This window comes from Anopheles stephensi, chromosome 3, assembly GCF_013141755.1.
Source record: "Anopheles stephensi strain Indian chromosome 3, UCI_ANSTEP_V1.0, whole genome shotgun sequence".
Taxonomy (NCBI): domain Eukaryota; kingdom Metazoa; phylum Arthropoda; class Insecta; order Diptera; family Culicidae; genus Anopheles; species Anopheles stephensi.
This window is the reverse complement of record NC_050203.1, coordinates 31,793,397-31,811,419: the sequence shown is the minus strand read 5'-3', so window position 1 is coordinate 31,811,419 and position 18,023 is coordinate 31,793,397. Positions and strand designations below refer to the sequence as shown.

The window sequence follows — 18,023 nt, the reverse complement described above, 5'->3', positions numbered from 1 at the left end:
TCTCCTTTAATTAGCAATCAACCCACGTATCGGTTTACTTTTGTAATATGTTTTATGCTTTTTAAATTCGGTTTTGTCCAGAATATCATGCCGCATCACAGATGCTTTCAGTCTTACAATATCTTCTGATTACTGGAGAACGAAGAGAATATTAAATTGAATAGAAAATTTGGCTACTTTGCAGTGCTGTAAGACACTTCTAGAGCAGCAGACATTATTGAGGAAGCTAAGGCTTTTTTTGCCTGATGATTTGAATGTTTTACAACTTACGTCTAGGGTTGGAAGCATGTAGTAGAGTTCGAACGATGAAAGTATTTTTGAGATCCTCCATATCTTTTCCTGAGCTGAAGTGGCATGTGACTGTCACTGAAAAAACGCAGTTGAAGATCTCCAGTAATTTTGAACCCAAGATCTGATCACCAAAGCTCAGAAAAATATTTTGTAACACCAAGGACTATTTTGCTCGAGGTATTGGAAAATTACATTGGGATTGGGAAATATTATGTTCGAAAATTTTTTCTTGAACCTGAATGTTTGTTGGACGCTTCTGAATGTATTCGAGCTAAATTTAATCCGTAGAGTTTTCAGCTGTAGTTAAATTTTTGTCACCGTGTAAAATAAGTCTATTGTTTTAATGCATACGTTATACCAGAAAAAAGTATGATGCAGCTCATGTTTCTTAAGGTCCATTTACTTATTTTATATATTTGGTTTGTACGACAATTTCTTTCTTTTACTTTATATTTATTTCATTGCCAACTTTTTTTTATTTCAAGACTGTTTGAAGTCTTTTTTCGCCTTTTTTTTGTTTTCAATGGTTTTTACATTTGTCATCCCCTGTCTAACGTCTTCTTATTTCTATTGCTTAATTTTTCTTTAATTTCTTAAACTTTTGTACTTTAACGAAAAATTTTCATATTTTACACTCTTTTCAAATCCCTTCCTTGCACACAAATCATACCCACTGGTTTTGCGTTCTACCGTCGTTACTTTCTCCCCCCCCCCCCCCCCCTTTTACACCATATTATTCTTCACAGCTACTGCTTATTTTTAATTTATCTTTTATTTTCTCTTTATTTTCCATATGTTTTTTTTCTTCATTTCTACATGTTACTGTTTCCTGCTTGTTTGTTGTGCCTGCTCAATATTGCAAAAACCGTCAATGCCATTCGATCAATCAACACACCATTGCCATGCTACACGTGCTCGTGCATACACACACACACACATACAAAACACCGACTGTTCAAAATATCATGACTGTCGCCTGTCGCTGGGTCACCCACATCTGCCGTCCGACCTCATCAAAACGCACGCATGCCGCTTGTACATAAACATTTGCTGCAATCATCACATCGGGCTGACACACATCGAATGTGCCACATCCGTCCACCACACCTGAACCGGACCGGAAACGCTGGCATGCGTTACAACAACGTCAACTACGGGGCGCTGGAATTTGGAAATTCGACGCGAATTTCTGTTTCGCACCCGATCGATTGCTACAAACTAAAAATCCGTTTCAATGGACCGACCGGAAACCGGATCACGTGATCATGTCCTTGCCGCTCTCTCACAATCATCATCATCATCATCGCATCTCCATCATCGCACCGTGGACTGAACGGCGTTCATCAATATTCACGGCGGAAATTCACATGACGTTGGTTTTATTTTCATTACTTTTTATCACATCGATCGATGAATTATTACCATAACTGTTGGGAAATCGTTGCATTTCGGCTTCCTGTTTTTTTGTTTGTTTGCCCTCTCCCCATTTCGTTTGCTCCTCCTTCATTTTGTGCCACACAACTGTCAACACTGTCCCCGCTCACCATGCAATTTATTCCTTTTTTTTCTATTTTCGTTGCATTTTAATGCTTGCAAATCTGCGCCACTCGCTGCATAATCGTAATCAATTTTACGAAACTCATTTTTTTTTAACAAAAACACTCACACATTTTTAACGCTACCGGCACTTGCTGGTGTGTGGCTTTATGGTGCATCCGCTAAAAAATTCTATCTGTCTCTTACGCTCGCTCGCTCGCTCTCTCTGATCTCTCTGTCCGACTGTTGCGCACTCTCTCTCTCTCTTTGGCTGCCATTTTGCCTTTATGTGCCTGACTGTGCCTGTTCGGTGAATGAATAACCCATTTTTTCAATAATCCGTATACGTGTGCGTGTATGTGTTTCTGTTGTTTTCTCTTTTTTTCTTAACTTTTGTTACCGTTGTTCCTATCCATTTCGGTTTGATGTTGATTGTTTATTTTTTGCTCATTCTTGGAATTGTTTGTTTGGTTTACCGCGCTCGCTTTCGTGGTCTTCGAATGTGGGCGCGTGGATCAAATGTCAATCCATGAAATGGGTTTTGTCACACGATATATAAATGTATAACCTTGCTCACCACAATACTACTACTACTACTACTACCACTACTACTACACGTGCCTCTCTTTACTCGTACCGTGCCTCTCTCGTACTCGCCACCCAACAACACTCTGCTCGAAATCACTTCAACACACACACACGCGCAAAAACACACACGACCACACGCAACACGGACCTATTTCCATCAACAAAAACATCGAAAAGTGCTGATAGCAATGGACTTAATCATAAATCACTTATTAGGCGGGCGTCATCGAGCTTCAAGCACAACGCATCGTTCGTCGCCCGGCTGCCCACGATCCGGCGGCACAAGAGCCAATCGCTGCACTCGCCCGGCAACCCGAAACCCCCGAGCGGTGGCAGTGGCCGGACCGGCCGATGTCCTCGCGTGACCGACATCAACGCTTCCTCGGAAAATCTCGGTAAGTGCCAATCGCCCCGGGACTGGATAACCTCCGGTGTTTTGTTTTGTGTTCTTCTGTGTGCCCATCGGTAACATTTCCCTTATACCTCCTCGATTATCATACCCCCTTTCCCCATTCGTAGCCTGTAAGTCTCCCTCTCTCTGTGTGTGTGTGTGTCTGTGTCTGTCGATAATCTCAATGTGGCAATATGTGTTTTGTATTTTTATTTAATTTTTATCATCGCTTACGTATTCTTTGTTGGTGGGACTTGTTTGATTTTTGTTTGCCATTCGCACACTCATTTTCATTACTGGTTTTTTTTTTGGTGCTCAAGTGACATTCCGCCCTTGGTCTATGGGGTGCGTGTAAGCCATATTTGATGTTTCGACCTCCTCCTTTAACATAGTTTAAACACCCAAAGCACTAGCTCTAGAAACGGTCATTCGAGTGGTCTTTTTAATTTGTCCATCACTGTATGCTATCATCACTTCATTATCATCGTATGTTATGCTTCCCCCATCCTGTATTATCTTCATTTATTTTTCGTGTTACATAAACTAAAAGGCTACCTCACTAACGTTAGCTTCAGGGTTAGCTTAAAAAACGTACCAGTAAAACACACACATGAAACAATCTCCTGTTCGGGAGAGATGTCCTGTTGAATGCTTGCAAACATGAGTCAGATTTTGATGGTTCGGATTTTAGTTTACATCTTTCATGTCACACATACACACTTCATTTATACATTTAAAAAGAACACTACATCTCAAGTACATCAAACTGCACCAGTGTAAGTTGGTAACGTTATATTTTTTCATAGTGTCGCACTCTATCTCTCTCTTTTTTACACTCACCTTCATAATGTCTCTGTTTATAAACAGCCCAGATACTGCAGTGGTAAAGAGATTTTTCAGCTTTTTACTTCCTTCTAAGCTTTACAGGCTTTACTCTGCGCGTGGTTTTCAAATTTCCGTTTGTTTTTTGCTGAAACTGCTGCTACCGCTGCTGATTAAGGCAAATGAAGGCAAACGTTTGATCTGAGTGTACTCGTCACATATACAGCGAACAGGTTTTCGTTTTTTTCACTAAGCTTAATTTTTAAAACTCTCCCAGCTGTGATTTTGACACACACAGAAAAACAGACCGAACATATTGCCTTGCTACCGAAATTTTGAATTCCGTTTTATATATTCCGTTCAGAATCCCTTTCACAAACATGACCGTCACACGCCCATTTCACTCACAAACTCATTCGAAATGCATTTTTTTATTTTATATCGCATTTTCTGCATTGTTTATGATTTTCCAATTCGTGCAATTTGCATGTCCCAAAACAGTGTGTACGAAAAGGGCACAGATTTCGATGCACCTTCCCGCATGTACCGCCCTGTACGGCTCATCTTTTGTACCACAGCAGAAGTTTGCTCTCCGTAGCTCGTGCCGTATCATGCCTTGAAGCATAGTGGAACTCCATTTTGTACCGTAGTAGCGCAAACGCACATCACTGGTACTCACCAACCCCACCCCACTCGCCACCAACTTTATCTTCCGCTAAATTGAAAACATTCTTTCAGAACGGAACACGGCCCCGTACAACAAGGCAAGGGAATTGTTTACCTTCATTTTCATCTTTCTCCTCTTCTCTTTCTCTCTTTCTCTCTCTCTCTTTCTCTCTCTTTATCTCTTTATCTTATCACTACTATGCTGTGCGTCGGGTTTGTCTTTTACTTTGTGCGTTTTTATCATAATTTCTGTTTTGTTCCCATTTTCTTATTACGCTCTGCGACACGCGCACGGGACAAACGAAAACTGCTACTGCTACTACTTAAATACGAAACATTACCAACATCTTCGCGCAACACCGTTGAAAAACTACAAAAACACCACGCTTTCAAAATGGCATTGGACATCAAAACGGACGGTCGGGTAAACGTTCGGTTGCTAAAAAACCTGACCGTTCATTCAAAATTCTTATTCAACGTATCCTGCAAACGCCCCAAACGTTTCATCGTAATCTTTCTCTTGTCCGCTGTGCTTCGCTTACTCCATGCCATGACATGACATGCTGGTAACAATAATGGCCACACAACGCCATACTGCGGGGGACACCTCACAACGGAACATGCTCCGAACTTCGAAAACTTTAAATCCGAAAAAACCCCTGAAACAATGCTCTCCTCTCTCTCTCTCTCTCTCTCTTATTTATGCACACACAAACACACCTTTTTTCTATATATCTCAACACTCAACGCAAAAACAAAAACAAAAAAAACCCACCCACCAACGGAATCCGCTTCGCAACCCGCTATTCACGCGCAGAAGTGACCAACAATGGTAGACCCATGAACCCAAGTCTCAGCGAAGACTCGGTGGCGGAAACGGCACTGTCCAAGAAAAATTCCGATGGTGAGTTCACGTGCTTTAATGTCAGTTCAGCCTAGTCAAATCAAACCCTAAACCCTTACATTGCATCTCACCACCACCCCTAAAAACCGCCCTTCATTCGCCCCACATCGAACCTACCCTTTAGTCGACATCTCATTTGCTCGCGCCCACCCGGAATGCTCACGTGCGTTCTGGGATTTTAAACTGCTTACACACTCACTCATACAAACAAGCTACTCACACATCCACAACACAGCTAAACACACACTGTCCGATCCTACTCGATCCCATCACCAATGTCCTTTCATGTCCTACTGAGATGGATAGTTTGAATTGTTCTCTTGTTGTTCATTTTTTGTTTTATGTTTTCTTTTTCCTTTTTTTGTTGGTATTTATTTTGTATCGTTCCATCGTTATTCGACGTTAAAGCTAGTTGTGTTTATTTTTTCTATTCCGAGAAGCTTAAAGAAACCTTTACATTAAAGCTTTTACCATTCGCTTTCGTGTTTTTTTTGTTTCCCAGTTTTTATTTTTGTAATCAGAATTTTGCTTCGTTTGCGTATTGTGTTTTCTTGTCCCTTTTATCTTCTTTCTTTTATTAAACGAATTATCCAATCCCTTGTTGTTGTTCCATTTTTCGATGTTTCGAATCCCACTTTGTTACAGTGCTGTTGTACCGACTTATTAATTATTGTTTTCCGTTTACTTTTTCTTTCCAACTTAATGTTACCCTATATTTATTTGTTTTTGATGTTTTTTATTCAGCTCTATGTCGCACGTTTATTGTGATTGTTAAAGCCGTTTTGTCACTTCGAAATGTTGAAGCTTGCTTTCAGCATTTACGTCCATTTTTTTAGAGTGAAGCAGCTAGCCGAGTGTCTTGTTTTGTCTACTGTAATTGTTGTTGCTAAACATTCGTTTTCAATATTTAACCATAACCGTACAGCGTGTAATGTTTTAGCAATGATCGTAAAAAAACCGTATTTGTGTTTAATTGAAAGATAAATGATGTGCTCGTTTTTAAATCATCCTAAAGACAGTTATCTAAAATTAAAAAATAAATATTTTAATATATTACATACTGAAAATGAATTTCACTTAAATTTTATCTGACTTCCCTTAAAATTAAACCATCCAAAGCCCTCAGATACAAGCGATATGATTAAAAGAAGCAGAAGAAGCAGACCAGTTCTTCAAGCTCTGCTCAGCCACATGAAGAAAGCTTCCCAGAGCAAGTGATACTATTTCCATGGAGACTCAGTCTCCTTTCTTCCTCAGACAATCAACCTGTTTCTGGTTGCACGCTTTGTTAGAAGAAAAACTGTGGAGTTATTATTTTCGCTTCCAGTCCGTTTCGTTTTCTGCCCAGTTTTACATATTTGTTTTTCATACATTTTCATTTACCTTTCCTGCTTGACGAAGATAATGCTCTTAAATGTGACCTCGCACGAGCCTGGTGCGCAACGGAACGCACTATGGCAAGAGGCGTCTTTTTGCCTGGATTTTTTCCGCGTACTGCTGAGCAACGGCTTCAAGCAGCATGTCTATGAATGAGCCCTAATTATCTTTGCCCTTTTGTTCTGCGGCGCAGTACGCAACAAAGGCCCAACAACGGCCCCCTGCTCATTGTGTCTGACCGCGGCCAGCCGTTACTGCGGACCGGACCCGCCAACGGCTATTGGTGAAAGGTCAAGCCAACACTGTAGTATCTTCCCTGGAGTTCGAGCACGACACGAGGGAGACTACCTGCCTAAGCATTGCGCTTTTCCCCCCGCATCCTTGGTTTTTGGAGTTTTGGAGTGAAAATTCCCTCAAACTCAGGTCCCTAACAGAACCCGGAGTCTTGGTTTGCTCGCTCGCTACGGTCATGGCTAGAAGGGACTTAGCATCTGCCCTGCGTTCCGAGACTCCTTGCTCCACCAACTCTCCCCACCAACCCTTCTCTCTCACTCTCTCTCTCTCTTCATCTACACTCTCCACTGCTCCAAGGATTGCATACAGCACAGAGCCCTTCTCGTAAATCAAACCTGCGCACAAGATGAATATTACAGACTTGGAAAAAGAAATGCTAAATTTCACCTTCATCATCCACCACTGAAACCACCACTGCAACCACCACTGCCACTACCCCTACCACCCTTTACCAACACCCTCCCTCAACCCGTAGCCCAGTGAGCCCAGTGCCCGGAAGGGTAAAATGCATCCATTCTGATTTATTCCGTTTGTTTCTTTTATTTTTCTTCTCCGCCCTGTCGCCACCTGTGTGCTGTACGATGGTAAATTGAAATATTAAACCAACTGTGTGTTTCTTTAAACCGCCGGAAAAAAACAAAAAAAAACAAAAACTCACGACACATCTCGAATGCTCGAATCCGACTTAACAACAAAAAACCCTCTAAACCTTCTAAAACTCCATATTAATGCACACAAACGCTATCTTTGCTCACCGAAAAACTATTTTTTAAACATCATCATCATTCTTCCGCTTTGAACAATGCACACGCACTTGATAACGCGCCGGACAAACCCGTAGCCGGACTTGAGCTGGCCTCGGTGTCCTCGATTCCGGCCGGCGCAGGTCCACTGGTGGCCACCGGTAACGATCTGGCGATCGGCGGCCGTAGCTTCCTGTCGACCGGTGGCGGCGGCATTGGTGGCCACTTTGGCGGTGGACCATCATCGTCCTCGCGGCGCAGCAGCTTCGTCAGTGGCATTTTCTCCTCGGCGGTACAGCGGCGCGGCAGCGGAAACGAGAGCGCACCCCACACCAACGCTACCGTCGCCCTTAACAGTAATATGTTGCTCAATGACAATACTAGTATTAATCATAAACATGCTACCAAGAGTGTTACTACTACTACTACTAATGCTGCTGCTGCTGCCGCTGCTGTTGCCGATGCTACAACTAGACCCAATGCTACCACTACTACTACTACTACTACTGCTACCACTACTACTTCCTCTGCTGCTGCTCTTGACGCTAGCGAGGCCGCTGCGCACGTGCCCACTATGCTCAGGTTCGGCGGTGCGTCCGCCCTGCCGATCCTACTCTGCGGGCAGCTGCAGAAAGAACTGCTCGTCCAGCAGCATACTAACAGACAATTATCATTTTTCACACAACCAACCATTGACTCGATGAGTTACCATCTGATTAGCACAAACAGTGCGTAATTATCGGTCAAGCCGAGACCTTTGCCATTTAAAATTTGTTTTTTTCTTTTTCGTATAACCCATACTTGCTAAAAACAAACTGATTTGCTCCACTCTCTCTCTCTCTCTCTCGCTCTACTTATCATGTTGTGTACTTGCTCTACCTTTCTCTCACCTATCACTGTCTCACCCTTGTACGCCAGTCACCTGTCATTGTTGTTCGCGCCCTAGGCTGATCACTCGGCACTCGCCTCACTCACTGTTGCGGTGTGATCGCTTTAAACGAAAAAAAACCGATTCCATAAACTCCAGATATACAAAACAAAAGCCTACCATTAGGATGTACTATATACTATCAATAATGCTTTTTGAACAGTACCTTCAATCTATTTTCCATCTCGCTATCGATAATCTTACTGTAAAATCTGCTTTCTTCTTGAGAAGTTTTATTTCATTTGTAATGCCATCCTGTGTAAATAAAAGCGCTCTTGAATTACATTCTCTGTACAGCTAAGGTCTTCTTGGTTTTCTGGCGCCATTTTGTCTAACCTTCGCAAAGCCACACTCTGCACACTAGCAGCAACTTGATAAGATGCAACGAATTAACACCTTTCACACTCAAACCTCTGTTTAGTGCACAGTAGCAGCTTTAGCGATTCGTATGAGCAGATCTCACTGCTACTAAACCCTTTTAAGAGCTTCAAGAGCTATCACTGTACGGGAGACACGCTGTACGAGCTTCCCATTCCAGCATGCACCCGTTAACCTTTCCAATTTGCCTTTTTGCTAATTAATCCGCTTTGACTCCCGGGGGTCGCCAGTTTAATCCACGTCATCACCCGAATGTCGCGCCGTGCACTCACACCTTTTGTAGGTAATAGTCCTTAAACTCTTCGGCACCTGAGACACCAACCCATCTTCTAGTCATTTCGCCATTACGCTATACAAAACTACCCACAGCAAAACTACACAGCAACTACGTTCAAGTGTCGTGTCGTAAATTGGAAAAGTTCACAGTAATCTTCATGCGTGTCGGATGCGTGTTGGTAGCGTATCCTTTTCGGCGAATCCGATTTCACTTCACCTCCGCATGTTCGCTTCTTAATGAGAGATAGTTTACACCTTCTGGCTCACCTTTCCGGTACATTCTTCGACGCTTTCTTCGGGCATCCTAAAGTCGAGCTAATTCTGTAAGCCCCTGATCCCTTTCGGGGAACTCCCTACGGCATCCGATGGCTTGCTGCTGAAGGTTGTCTCGGACTGTCAAAATCCCAAATTTTCCTGTCCACTCTTGGAATGTTGGAAGGCGGCTGACAGCGTTGAGTGTGGTCACCAATTAACGTGGAGCGGTAGCCGGTGTCTAGCCACAGCTGCCATAATGTTGTCGCCGAAAGGTCAAAGCTATCCAAAAGGGTTGAGATTATTGTGGTTATGGGTGTCCTGGTGAACGCATCGTCAACAGCTAATGAAATATAGAGCACATTAATGGGAGGATGAATTACGTCAAGAAATCACTAACCCATAAAGGTCAGCAGAAATGGGCGAGAACTGACTGAGCTGCCAGTGTAAGACTCCCATCCACATGGCGCATTAGGGGAAAGTACTTAGCATAAATCAACTCTTTCGCGTGTGCTTTCCAAACATTCGCTCTAGGGCAAAGCTGCTGATTTACCAAAAAATCTAACCGCCCAAATGTGCCTTACCCGCACCCGCCTATCCTAAATCAATAGCTTCGAGTACAAACTCAAAAATTGAACACATAAAAGACGGGCTACGATTCTCGATGCAAATAGGCACACTTCATGAAGTCACAAAACCGGGGATAGCACACCCAAGATCCTTCCAAACAATGCTTTTGACCATTGAAAAAGTTAAAGCACTTTGCACCAGAAAGGTTTCCAACGGGTTTGTGCCTTTCGCTACGCATCCAATTCAAACGTGTCTAAGGTCAGTTGCTAGATTGTGAAAAGCTGCCGATGTAAGGCTTTTTTCGGGGGTGAAAGTCATCCAGCAGCATCCGTTTTGCGTGAAGAGCATTCCGCCGAGTTAGCTCAGCATGACGCGCCAAAACCCGAAACCGTGGTACCGTGCTATCGGCTAGAAAGGATCTTAATAGATTATTGGAATTCGGTCGGCAAAGCATCGCTCACAGAGCCTTCCCCGTGAAATGAACCAAATCACTCCATTGTTTACCTTGTTTCCGATAAAACAATGGCACGTCTTTCACGCTTCCCAACCCGACGTTCCTAGCTTAGGGATGTCTGCCCCGTCTCTGTGTGTGGCCTTGCTCCGGGGGACGGCTCAGCAATATCTTCATCCTCGGTGGATGCTCGGAACATTGTTAACCATGCAACCATTTCTCCAACCATGGCAAAAAGGGTTTTCTACCCACTGCTGAATAAGCAATTCGGGCTCCATAACCTCTGCGAAAAACCATCACAAGAAGCCACCAGCGTGTTCGGGTTTTGCAAAGTCTCGTCACGGTTCGTCTGAAACCGTCGATTCCACGGCGGTTTCGGCAGGCTCGGCACGTCGTACGCAGTCGGTCATATTTTACAGACGATTTTGCTTGGGCCAGCCGAAAACGTGATTTACAAAACGTGCAATCCGATAGAGGGATGGTGGCATCCACTGCTGACGGTTGCTCCCTCTTCCGCCATGATACTTTAGCAACCCGAGAATTCCTCAAATCTAGACATCAAAAATCGATACTTTCTGGGGTTTCTTTTTTGTTTATTGTAGAAAAAAGTGGCAGCAAAAAAACCCGGTACATAAACAAAAGCCACGGATGTTTTATCGTTCGCCAGACTGCGGGGAGTCCATCAACGTCGAAATGTTTGAGACTTTACGTAAACACTCGACACACCTTCCGCATCGCTCGTGCTGTACTCGTACTTCATATCATCCACGTCAATCACACATACACACACACACACCTCGCCAAGGGTTTGTTGGTAAGCGAAAGGAGCAGTATCATATCATCCGCGTTGACGTTGAGTAGAGTAGTGAAAGCTTCCGGCTAGAGTTAAGCAGTAGATCCTCGCGGGAATTGGTTAGGGGTAGTAAACATAAAAACTCCATCCACCCAAGTCTGCGCCACGGAATTCTCGAACGGTTCTGTTCTCACCAAACAACCACACACACACACGCACCCACACACAGGATATGGTGGTTGACATATCACTTGCACGTTCGAACCGGCCGACGGGTTCTCGGTCACTGTTGTGGACGCAGCGCAGGCACACACTCTTTCTCTTGCATCCTCAACAACACACACACACCCAACCAAAACCTGTGACTAAATCGAGACCGTTTGCAGCCACCACCAACATCACCGCACCACCGGTAAACCGACCGTACCGGCACCCGATACCGATAATTGATCGAATTTCCTCTTCGTTCCCGGTAGCCGCTGGTGACGAGATTGTGTCACAGACTCGACTCGAGGCAGCCGATCCCCAGCAGCCCCAGCAGTATCGGATCGTTCGTTTCAGGACCCCGTTCGTGTCGCTGTTCCGCAGCCGCTCGTCGACGGCATCGACGGCGATTGCTGCGGCAGCGGCCGCCACCGTCGCCGCTTCCGGTAATCATCTCGCAGGTAGGGAAGTCCGCTCGAGAGTTGCATCCAAAACGACCAACAGACATAAAAAAAAACTGAGCGTAATTAACGGCACGGAAGAGAGGGTCCACCATGCATCATGTTCCCGGTCGTACTCCCGGTAATCCACCTTGTGCTAACCTTGTTCTAGAGAGGGAGAATTTGGGCTGTTCGGTATTCACTTCACAAAAAACGTCCTTTTTTTGCACTGTAACTTCAGGTTCGCTCTTCGTAAAAGCTCGTCGTTTAAATGTATCGGCCCGGATCTGTCGTTTTGATATTTTACGATTTTTAATTGAATTATGCAGTGGATCGTTTGGAATATTTTCAGAACGCATAGGAAATTAATAGTTCTAGAGCCCTTGTTTTTTCCGTTTGTTGATCAATAATTCAGAGGAAAGAGATTTTTTTTTCATAACTTCATAAATAGCAAAATCTCTATGCTGTGTGAAATTTTTGTGATAAAAATATTAAGTACAATAAGCCTCAATATTTGTTTTGTTTATTGAGTTTAGTAAAGAGGATGCTTCCTTCCTGATCCCACGATAGGGAGCATGCAAGCCTAGAAGTATGCAATAATGTTACACTGTTCGAGGACTCCATATTTTTTCTCTGAAATGAATTCAAAACTTAAGTGGTTGAAATCAGAACCTGTTTTAACAGTTCTTCTTCTTCTTCTTCCTTGGCACTCGAGAGGTCTCGGCCTGCCATTTCTGGCTTTCTGTGACTTAATTTTACGTACGGGGAGGTGGTCTGGATGGGATTTGAACCCCAACCCTGCCGTGTGAAGACCGGCGCCACGGTCGCCTCGGCCACTGGACCGCCCCGTACAGACCGCCCCGTTTTAAGTATTTTTTTAAACTGAGTTGAATTCTCCTAAAAATTTGAAGGAAAATTCATTTGCTGATTCTTTGCCAGGACAAAGTTTACATTTTTTTAATAAGCTCTTAGTATTTTCATTAATTGAATGTATTGTTTTACGGTTACATTCTATCGTAGTGCAATTTTTTGCTGGGTTCCAGGTAAAAGTCAATACTTGGATTTTTTTTAAATCATAGTACCGCACTGCCACAGAGGAAATGAAGCTTTTGCATACTTTGAGGCGCTGCAATTAAAAAGCAATGTAAAGAGATCACATCACAGCAATGTAAAGAGATCACACCAAGGTATTTCAAGGATTTCAAAAAATTAGCTCATATTTATCAATATATTTTTGTATTCATTTATGGGCAGTTAACTAACATAAATTCGTTCTTCTTGTTTATTCATGATCGTTTAGTTGCTATAAATGCCCTCTACGCTGAATACGTCTAAGCTTGGTTCTAGTTAGTTATGTGCCATTTTGCTCTTCTTAAGGAGGACAAAACATCTGATTTCACTGAAACATTTAGAACGAAACGATCGTCTTCGAGTTCACAGTGCTACCCAATCAAAACTCAGCTGTATAGTGAGCGCTTAGTTCACCGAGGATCACATTCCATCTGGACCTCTTTTCGGTAAAAGTCAAGGCAAGCCACAAATGACAGGTAGAACTCTTTCAAGACTGTAGTGCCAAGAAGAAGACGCTTTGTGAGAATAGAGCACTGTAGGAATAGAACTACTTTGTGAGGACATAGTTTTCTCCTGAAGCATGATGGGGAAGAGCTTCATGGTGAGTCCGAAGTAACATTTTTAAAACCAAAAAGCGAGCTCAGAGGACTCCGTTTTTCAGATGTTGCCCATATATAGCTTAATGCAACGTTAAAGAGTGAGCATCCATGAATGACCGAATCAAAATGTTTTTTTTTCTTACAATCTTAACGAGTTAAGGGTGGAAATATGAACTACCAAATCTTAATGCATTCGGATCTGTGCATAGTTTCATCTCGCAAGGATATTTTCTCCGTAATGAAGGCCACTTCTTAATTATTTGGCACAAACAAGAGTTTAGAGGTACTAAAGTCTTATAACAGTTTTTCTCCTTCCCAATCTTTGTATACTTATAAGGGCTATCTCTTCACCAACACAGTTCGAAACTTTGTAGTATGGCGTGTGATGAAAAACCGTACCTCATCCTCAGCAACATGTTTATTTAGTCAATCACACTCATTCCCCGGGCCACAGTTGGGCCACGATTCTTACCTTCGCAAATAAAACGCGCAACGTGCTTGGAGGTCAGATTTAGAGCATCATCTCTTACATTTACCCGTCCTTCGCAAGATTCGTCATGACCGCAGCTAATATTCGCTTTATTGCCCACGGTCAACATTCGACGGGAACTGGCCAACCTAAGGCAAGAATAAAGCACACAAAAATCATTTCATCACAGTGCGAAACCCGAAAACGGTTCTCACGCTAGCTGTCTTCATGTCGTTGAATCCAGAAGCGTCCCGAGTAATACAAGGGCAAGGAGGAAGAAGTAGCGATGTGATGGTTTGTCGTTAAAAAGCAGGCACGAGCGAGTGTGTACATCCCGCAGCTGCCGTAATCAAAACCGCCCAACTCACGTGGCTAACCGCTAACCGGCATGATGTTTTCTTTACCGGCGGACGAAAAGCAACGTCGTACCTGCTCTGGTCGGGGTATCGTGTCGCTTTTTAATTCAATTTACTCAGTATCCTTCTACCGGAGGCGTTAGGACGAACCAGGATGGCAAACAAAGTCCGGTGATGGGCCGCAACTAAGTGCCGGTCGGAATTGACTGGACGTGCTTGGCAGTTATTTTTATTCGTACCTGGTTGTTTCGCTCTCCACTCCGGATGCCATCGTTCGGCGTCGTCTTCTGTCGGTTCTTTCATCTGGATGATTGGATTCCGTCGGGCCTTCAAGCCTTCAAACTATCCGCATTTGTGGTTTTCTGCTCGGTTCTTCGGGCGAAGGATTTCTTAAAGAAAAAAAGGGAAGGAAATTTAAAAATAAATCCTTCAACTTGCTTTACCACCGAGTAAAGTCTTGTTCTCGTTCCGTTCCGTTTTCATTACCCAAGTTCCTTGTGCTCCACCGTTTCTTGTCGATATCCCGGGTTCCTTCTTGTACTTCGTCTTGTAAGCGTATCTTAACCAAGAATCGTCTGTACGCGTGTTTATGTGCGTGATTATGTGCAATTCTGTGAACTTTTCTAATTTGTTTTATTATAACACCAACACCAACTCGTTTGCTCGTCCCTGCCTTTCCGTTGCATGTTGTAAGTGTGTGACTGTGAAAACAACAACAAGCGAATCAAGATAACACTTGTACATACTGCGCCACCCATATACACCGCCCGGCCAAGCACACTCAATTCTTTCTGCACACTCAATTATGCTATGGCATTTTCCCTGAATTTTCCCAACCTGATTACACACGCGGATGTGCAAACAAATCGAGGCCCCAGTATGGGTGGTATCCCTAGGGAGATAGGCCACCCTCGAATGGGCCCTTTGTTTGTTCACCCCCGGGTCGTATTCGTTGCATGTAGTATCAAAAGTGTAAAAAAGTCTGTACATAAAGTTGCTAAACTATTCAAGAAAACTGTGTGTGTGTGTGCTATACCAGCGCTTTCTGCCCACCTTCTATCTCTATCTCTTGTGCTGTCTGCTCTGTGGCGCTGTATCTCTGCTCTTGGTTTTTATTTCTCTTCATTTTCCCAAACACTTTTTTTGCAACTATATGTGTGCGTGTTTGTGTGCGTATTTTTTCGCTTTAATTGTCTTCTCTCTCTTCAACGCTCTGTTGCCCATTGCTGTCTGTCTGCTGTTTGCTACTGTTTTGCTGTTCACTGCTACAGCTAATGTGTCATGTTTGTGCTGTTTGGTTAGCAGTTTAGTCAAACTTTCACATCAAAAAAAGCAATATGCCTCACACAAAATGGTCACTACAACAACAAAAAAGCCACACTTCCTTCTCAAACTACACACACGCATACACTCACTTAACCAGTACATCGATAGCGCTATCTTGCTGATGTGTGTTCATAGTTACACTCACCCGACAACAGCAACAACAACAGCCCCTCCATTCGATTAACTGTACATTGATCATTTAAATTCGAACTCAAACACAACTACTGAACTAGTGATAGTGTAAGATAACAAACAAATAGAGCCTTCATTTTGAGCAAGTTGATGTAAGAGCTCACTTAAATTCACCTTCTCTTAGAACCTCTCAGCTTCCACAAAGAGCAAAGTCACATAAACACACACTTACTTACCTTCAAACTAGCAGCCCAACTAAACAAAGTACCCGTTTTTAAACCGGCAGTGATAACTTTCAAAAACAACCCACCGTTAGCAACCGAATCACCGTGTGTGTGTGTAAATTTTTGAATACCCGATAGCCGATATCACCTTTTGTACTTCTACTACTATTCAAAGCTACCAAGCTGAACCTTTTTAGTTTCCGCGGGCTGACATCCGGTGCAGCGTCCAACCGTATGGCTCCGAAGGCCTTAAGGGCCGCAACCGTACCGTTTTAGCAGTACAGAATATTAAAAGCAGTGCAAAACGTAATAGCGTGGAGGGTGAGAACAATTTTTGCAACCATTTACTTTGGAGTTTGAAGCAGAAGGAAGAAAATCTCGCGTGAGTTTGAACTTTTCGTAGTAGTTAAGGACCTGGTTTTCCCCGTCTCAATTCTGAAGATTTCTTTCCATAATTTTCTTCTTCTGTCAGGATGTTTCTTGCTTAACCTCGATGGAGTTTGTTCACTTTGACAGTATAGGCATGCCTGCGAGAGACACAAATTAGTCGCCCGGATAGAGTTCTGCCAGCACAACGCTCCGTGAAATTATAGCCGAGCTTCATCCCCACATGGAAACCTTGCCACCGTATAGGAGCTCCGTTTCGAATGCGATCAAGAATTCAATTAAAAGACACATTCACATTGATTTTATTGCAAACCGTGCACAACCGGGCCGAACGGCACCGTTGTGGGATATAACGCCAGGTAGCGACTGTTCGCCGTGGCGTTATGTGTTTCGATTCTGCTTGGCTAGAAACACAGTGATCGTTTCGACGTTTCTTATATGTTACGCTTAATGCTACGGATGACAAAGGCTATTCAATCGTGCTTTCATAACCTTTGGGGCTTCGAGCTTTGAGCTTGATTTTCTAGTTCGTTTCGAGGCAAAGCATTAACTGTAACAGACACGTAACAGGGAGACGATTCTCTTTTTTTGTGAAAGACCTAGTCGCGATATGAAAATAAGAAGGGCGAGAATGAACAAAGAAATTGCCTTGAAATCGTCGTAGAGGTCTTTATGGTGGGATTTTTTTTTTTTTTTGCCGAAAGGGGGCGCTTCAGAATAAAATATTGGGTGTCTAATGACAATTTGGACAGCTGTCATGTACTTAGTGGCCCAATAAAAGTTTTAGTTATTCTAGGCGTTTTTCTGCCGAAAGAGGGCGCTGTCGAGTAGAATATTTAAAGTCTAATATTATCGTTTGACTGCTGTCAAACTGTACTTAGATGCTGTACTTAGAGTCCAAATTATATTCTTGTTGATTTTCGCGATGAGATGGCTCCATCGAATGAAGTGCTATGTGTAGACTATCTTCGTTTGACAACTGTAAAGTATTTAGAGTCCCAATTAAATTCAAGTTATTCCAGACGTTTGTTTTGCTGAAGAAGGGCTCTGCCGGATAAAATTATATGTGTCTAGTATCACCGTTTGAAAGCTGTCATATACTTATTACATTTATTTTTACCCAATTGAATTGAAAATATTCTAGTTGTGCTTTGCCTTGAAAGAGTATCGTGTCATCGTTTGACAGCTGTCATATTCTTAGCAACCTAATTAAATTTTATTTTTTCAACCTGTTTTTTGCCAAAAGAAGGCGCTATCAGATAAAAAAATAAGTGCTGAATGTCATCGTTTGACAGCTGTCATATAGTAAGTCGCCTAATTAAAGTCTAGTTTCGCATTCGCATTGAACCGATTAATTGCAAAATGATAAGAAAAGCAGACACTATCCTGTTCTCGTGTTAAAACAGATAATAAAGAAGCTCCTAACATAATTAGCATAAAGGTCCTTAGCACGCCGTAAATATTCACGAGATTTTCTCCAAATTACCGTACTTTCGATTGTCATTATGCTCGTTCCAGTGCCACCCATACATCAACGTCTGTAAATATGTACAGC

At 43.0% G+C, this 18,023-nt stretch overlaps 1 protein-coding gene across 8 annotated transcripts in view; it reads left to right on the top strand.

Moving 5' to 3' along the window:
* The window catches only part of LOC118509514 (potassium voltage-gated channel subfamily KQT member 1-like), a 240,523-nt gene that overhangs the window by 176,409 nt on the left and 46,091 nt on the right, over positions 1 to 18,023 (top strand). For 6 of the 8 annotated variants that reach the window (XM_036050208.1, XM_036050209.1, XM_036050211.1 and 3 more), the window contains 4 exons: positions 2,632 to 2,810; positions 5,112 to 5,198; positions 7,711 to 7,968; positions 11,737 to 11,925. In XM_036050208.1, the coding sequence (XP_035906101.1) occupies positions 2,632 to 2,810; positions 5,112 to 5,198; positions 7,711 to 7,968; positions 11,737 to 11,925 (713 nt within the window). Of the gene's footprint in view, positions 1 to 2,592; positions 2,811 to 5,111; positions 5,199 to 7,710; positions 7,969 to 11,736; positions 11,926 to 18,023 lie in introns of all 8 variants that reach the window. The other 2 variants (XM_036050206.1, XM_036050205.1) reach the window with 2 other exon arrangements.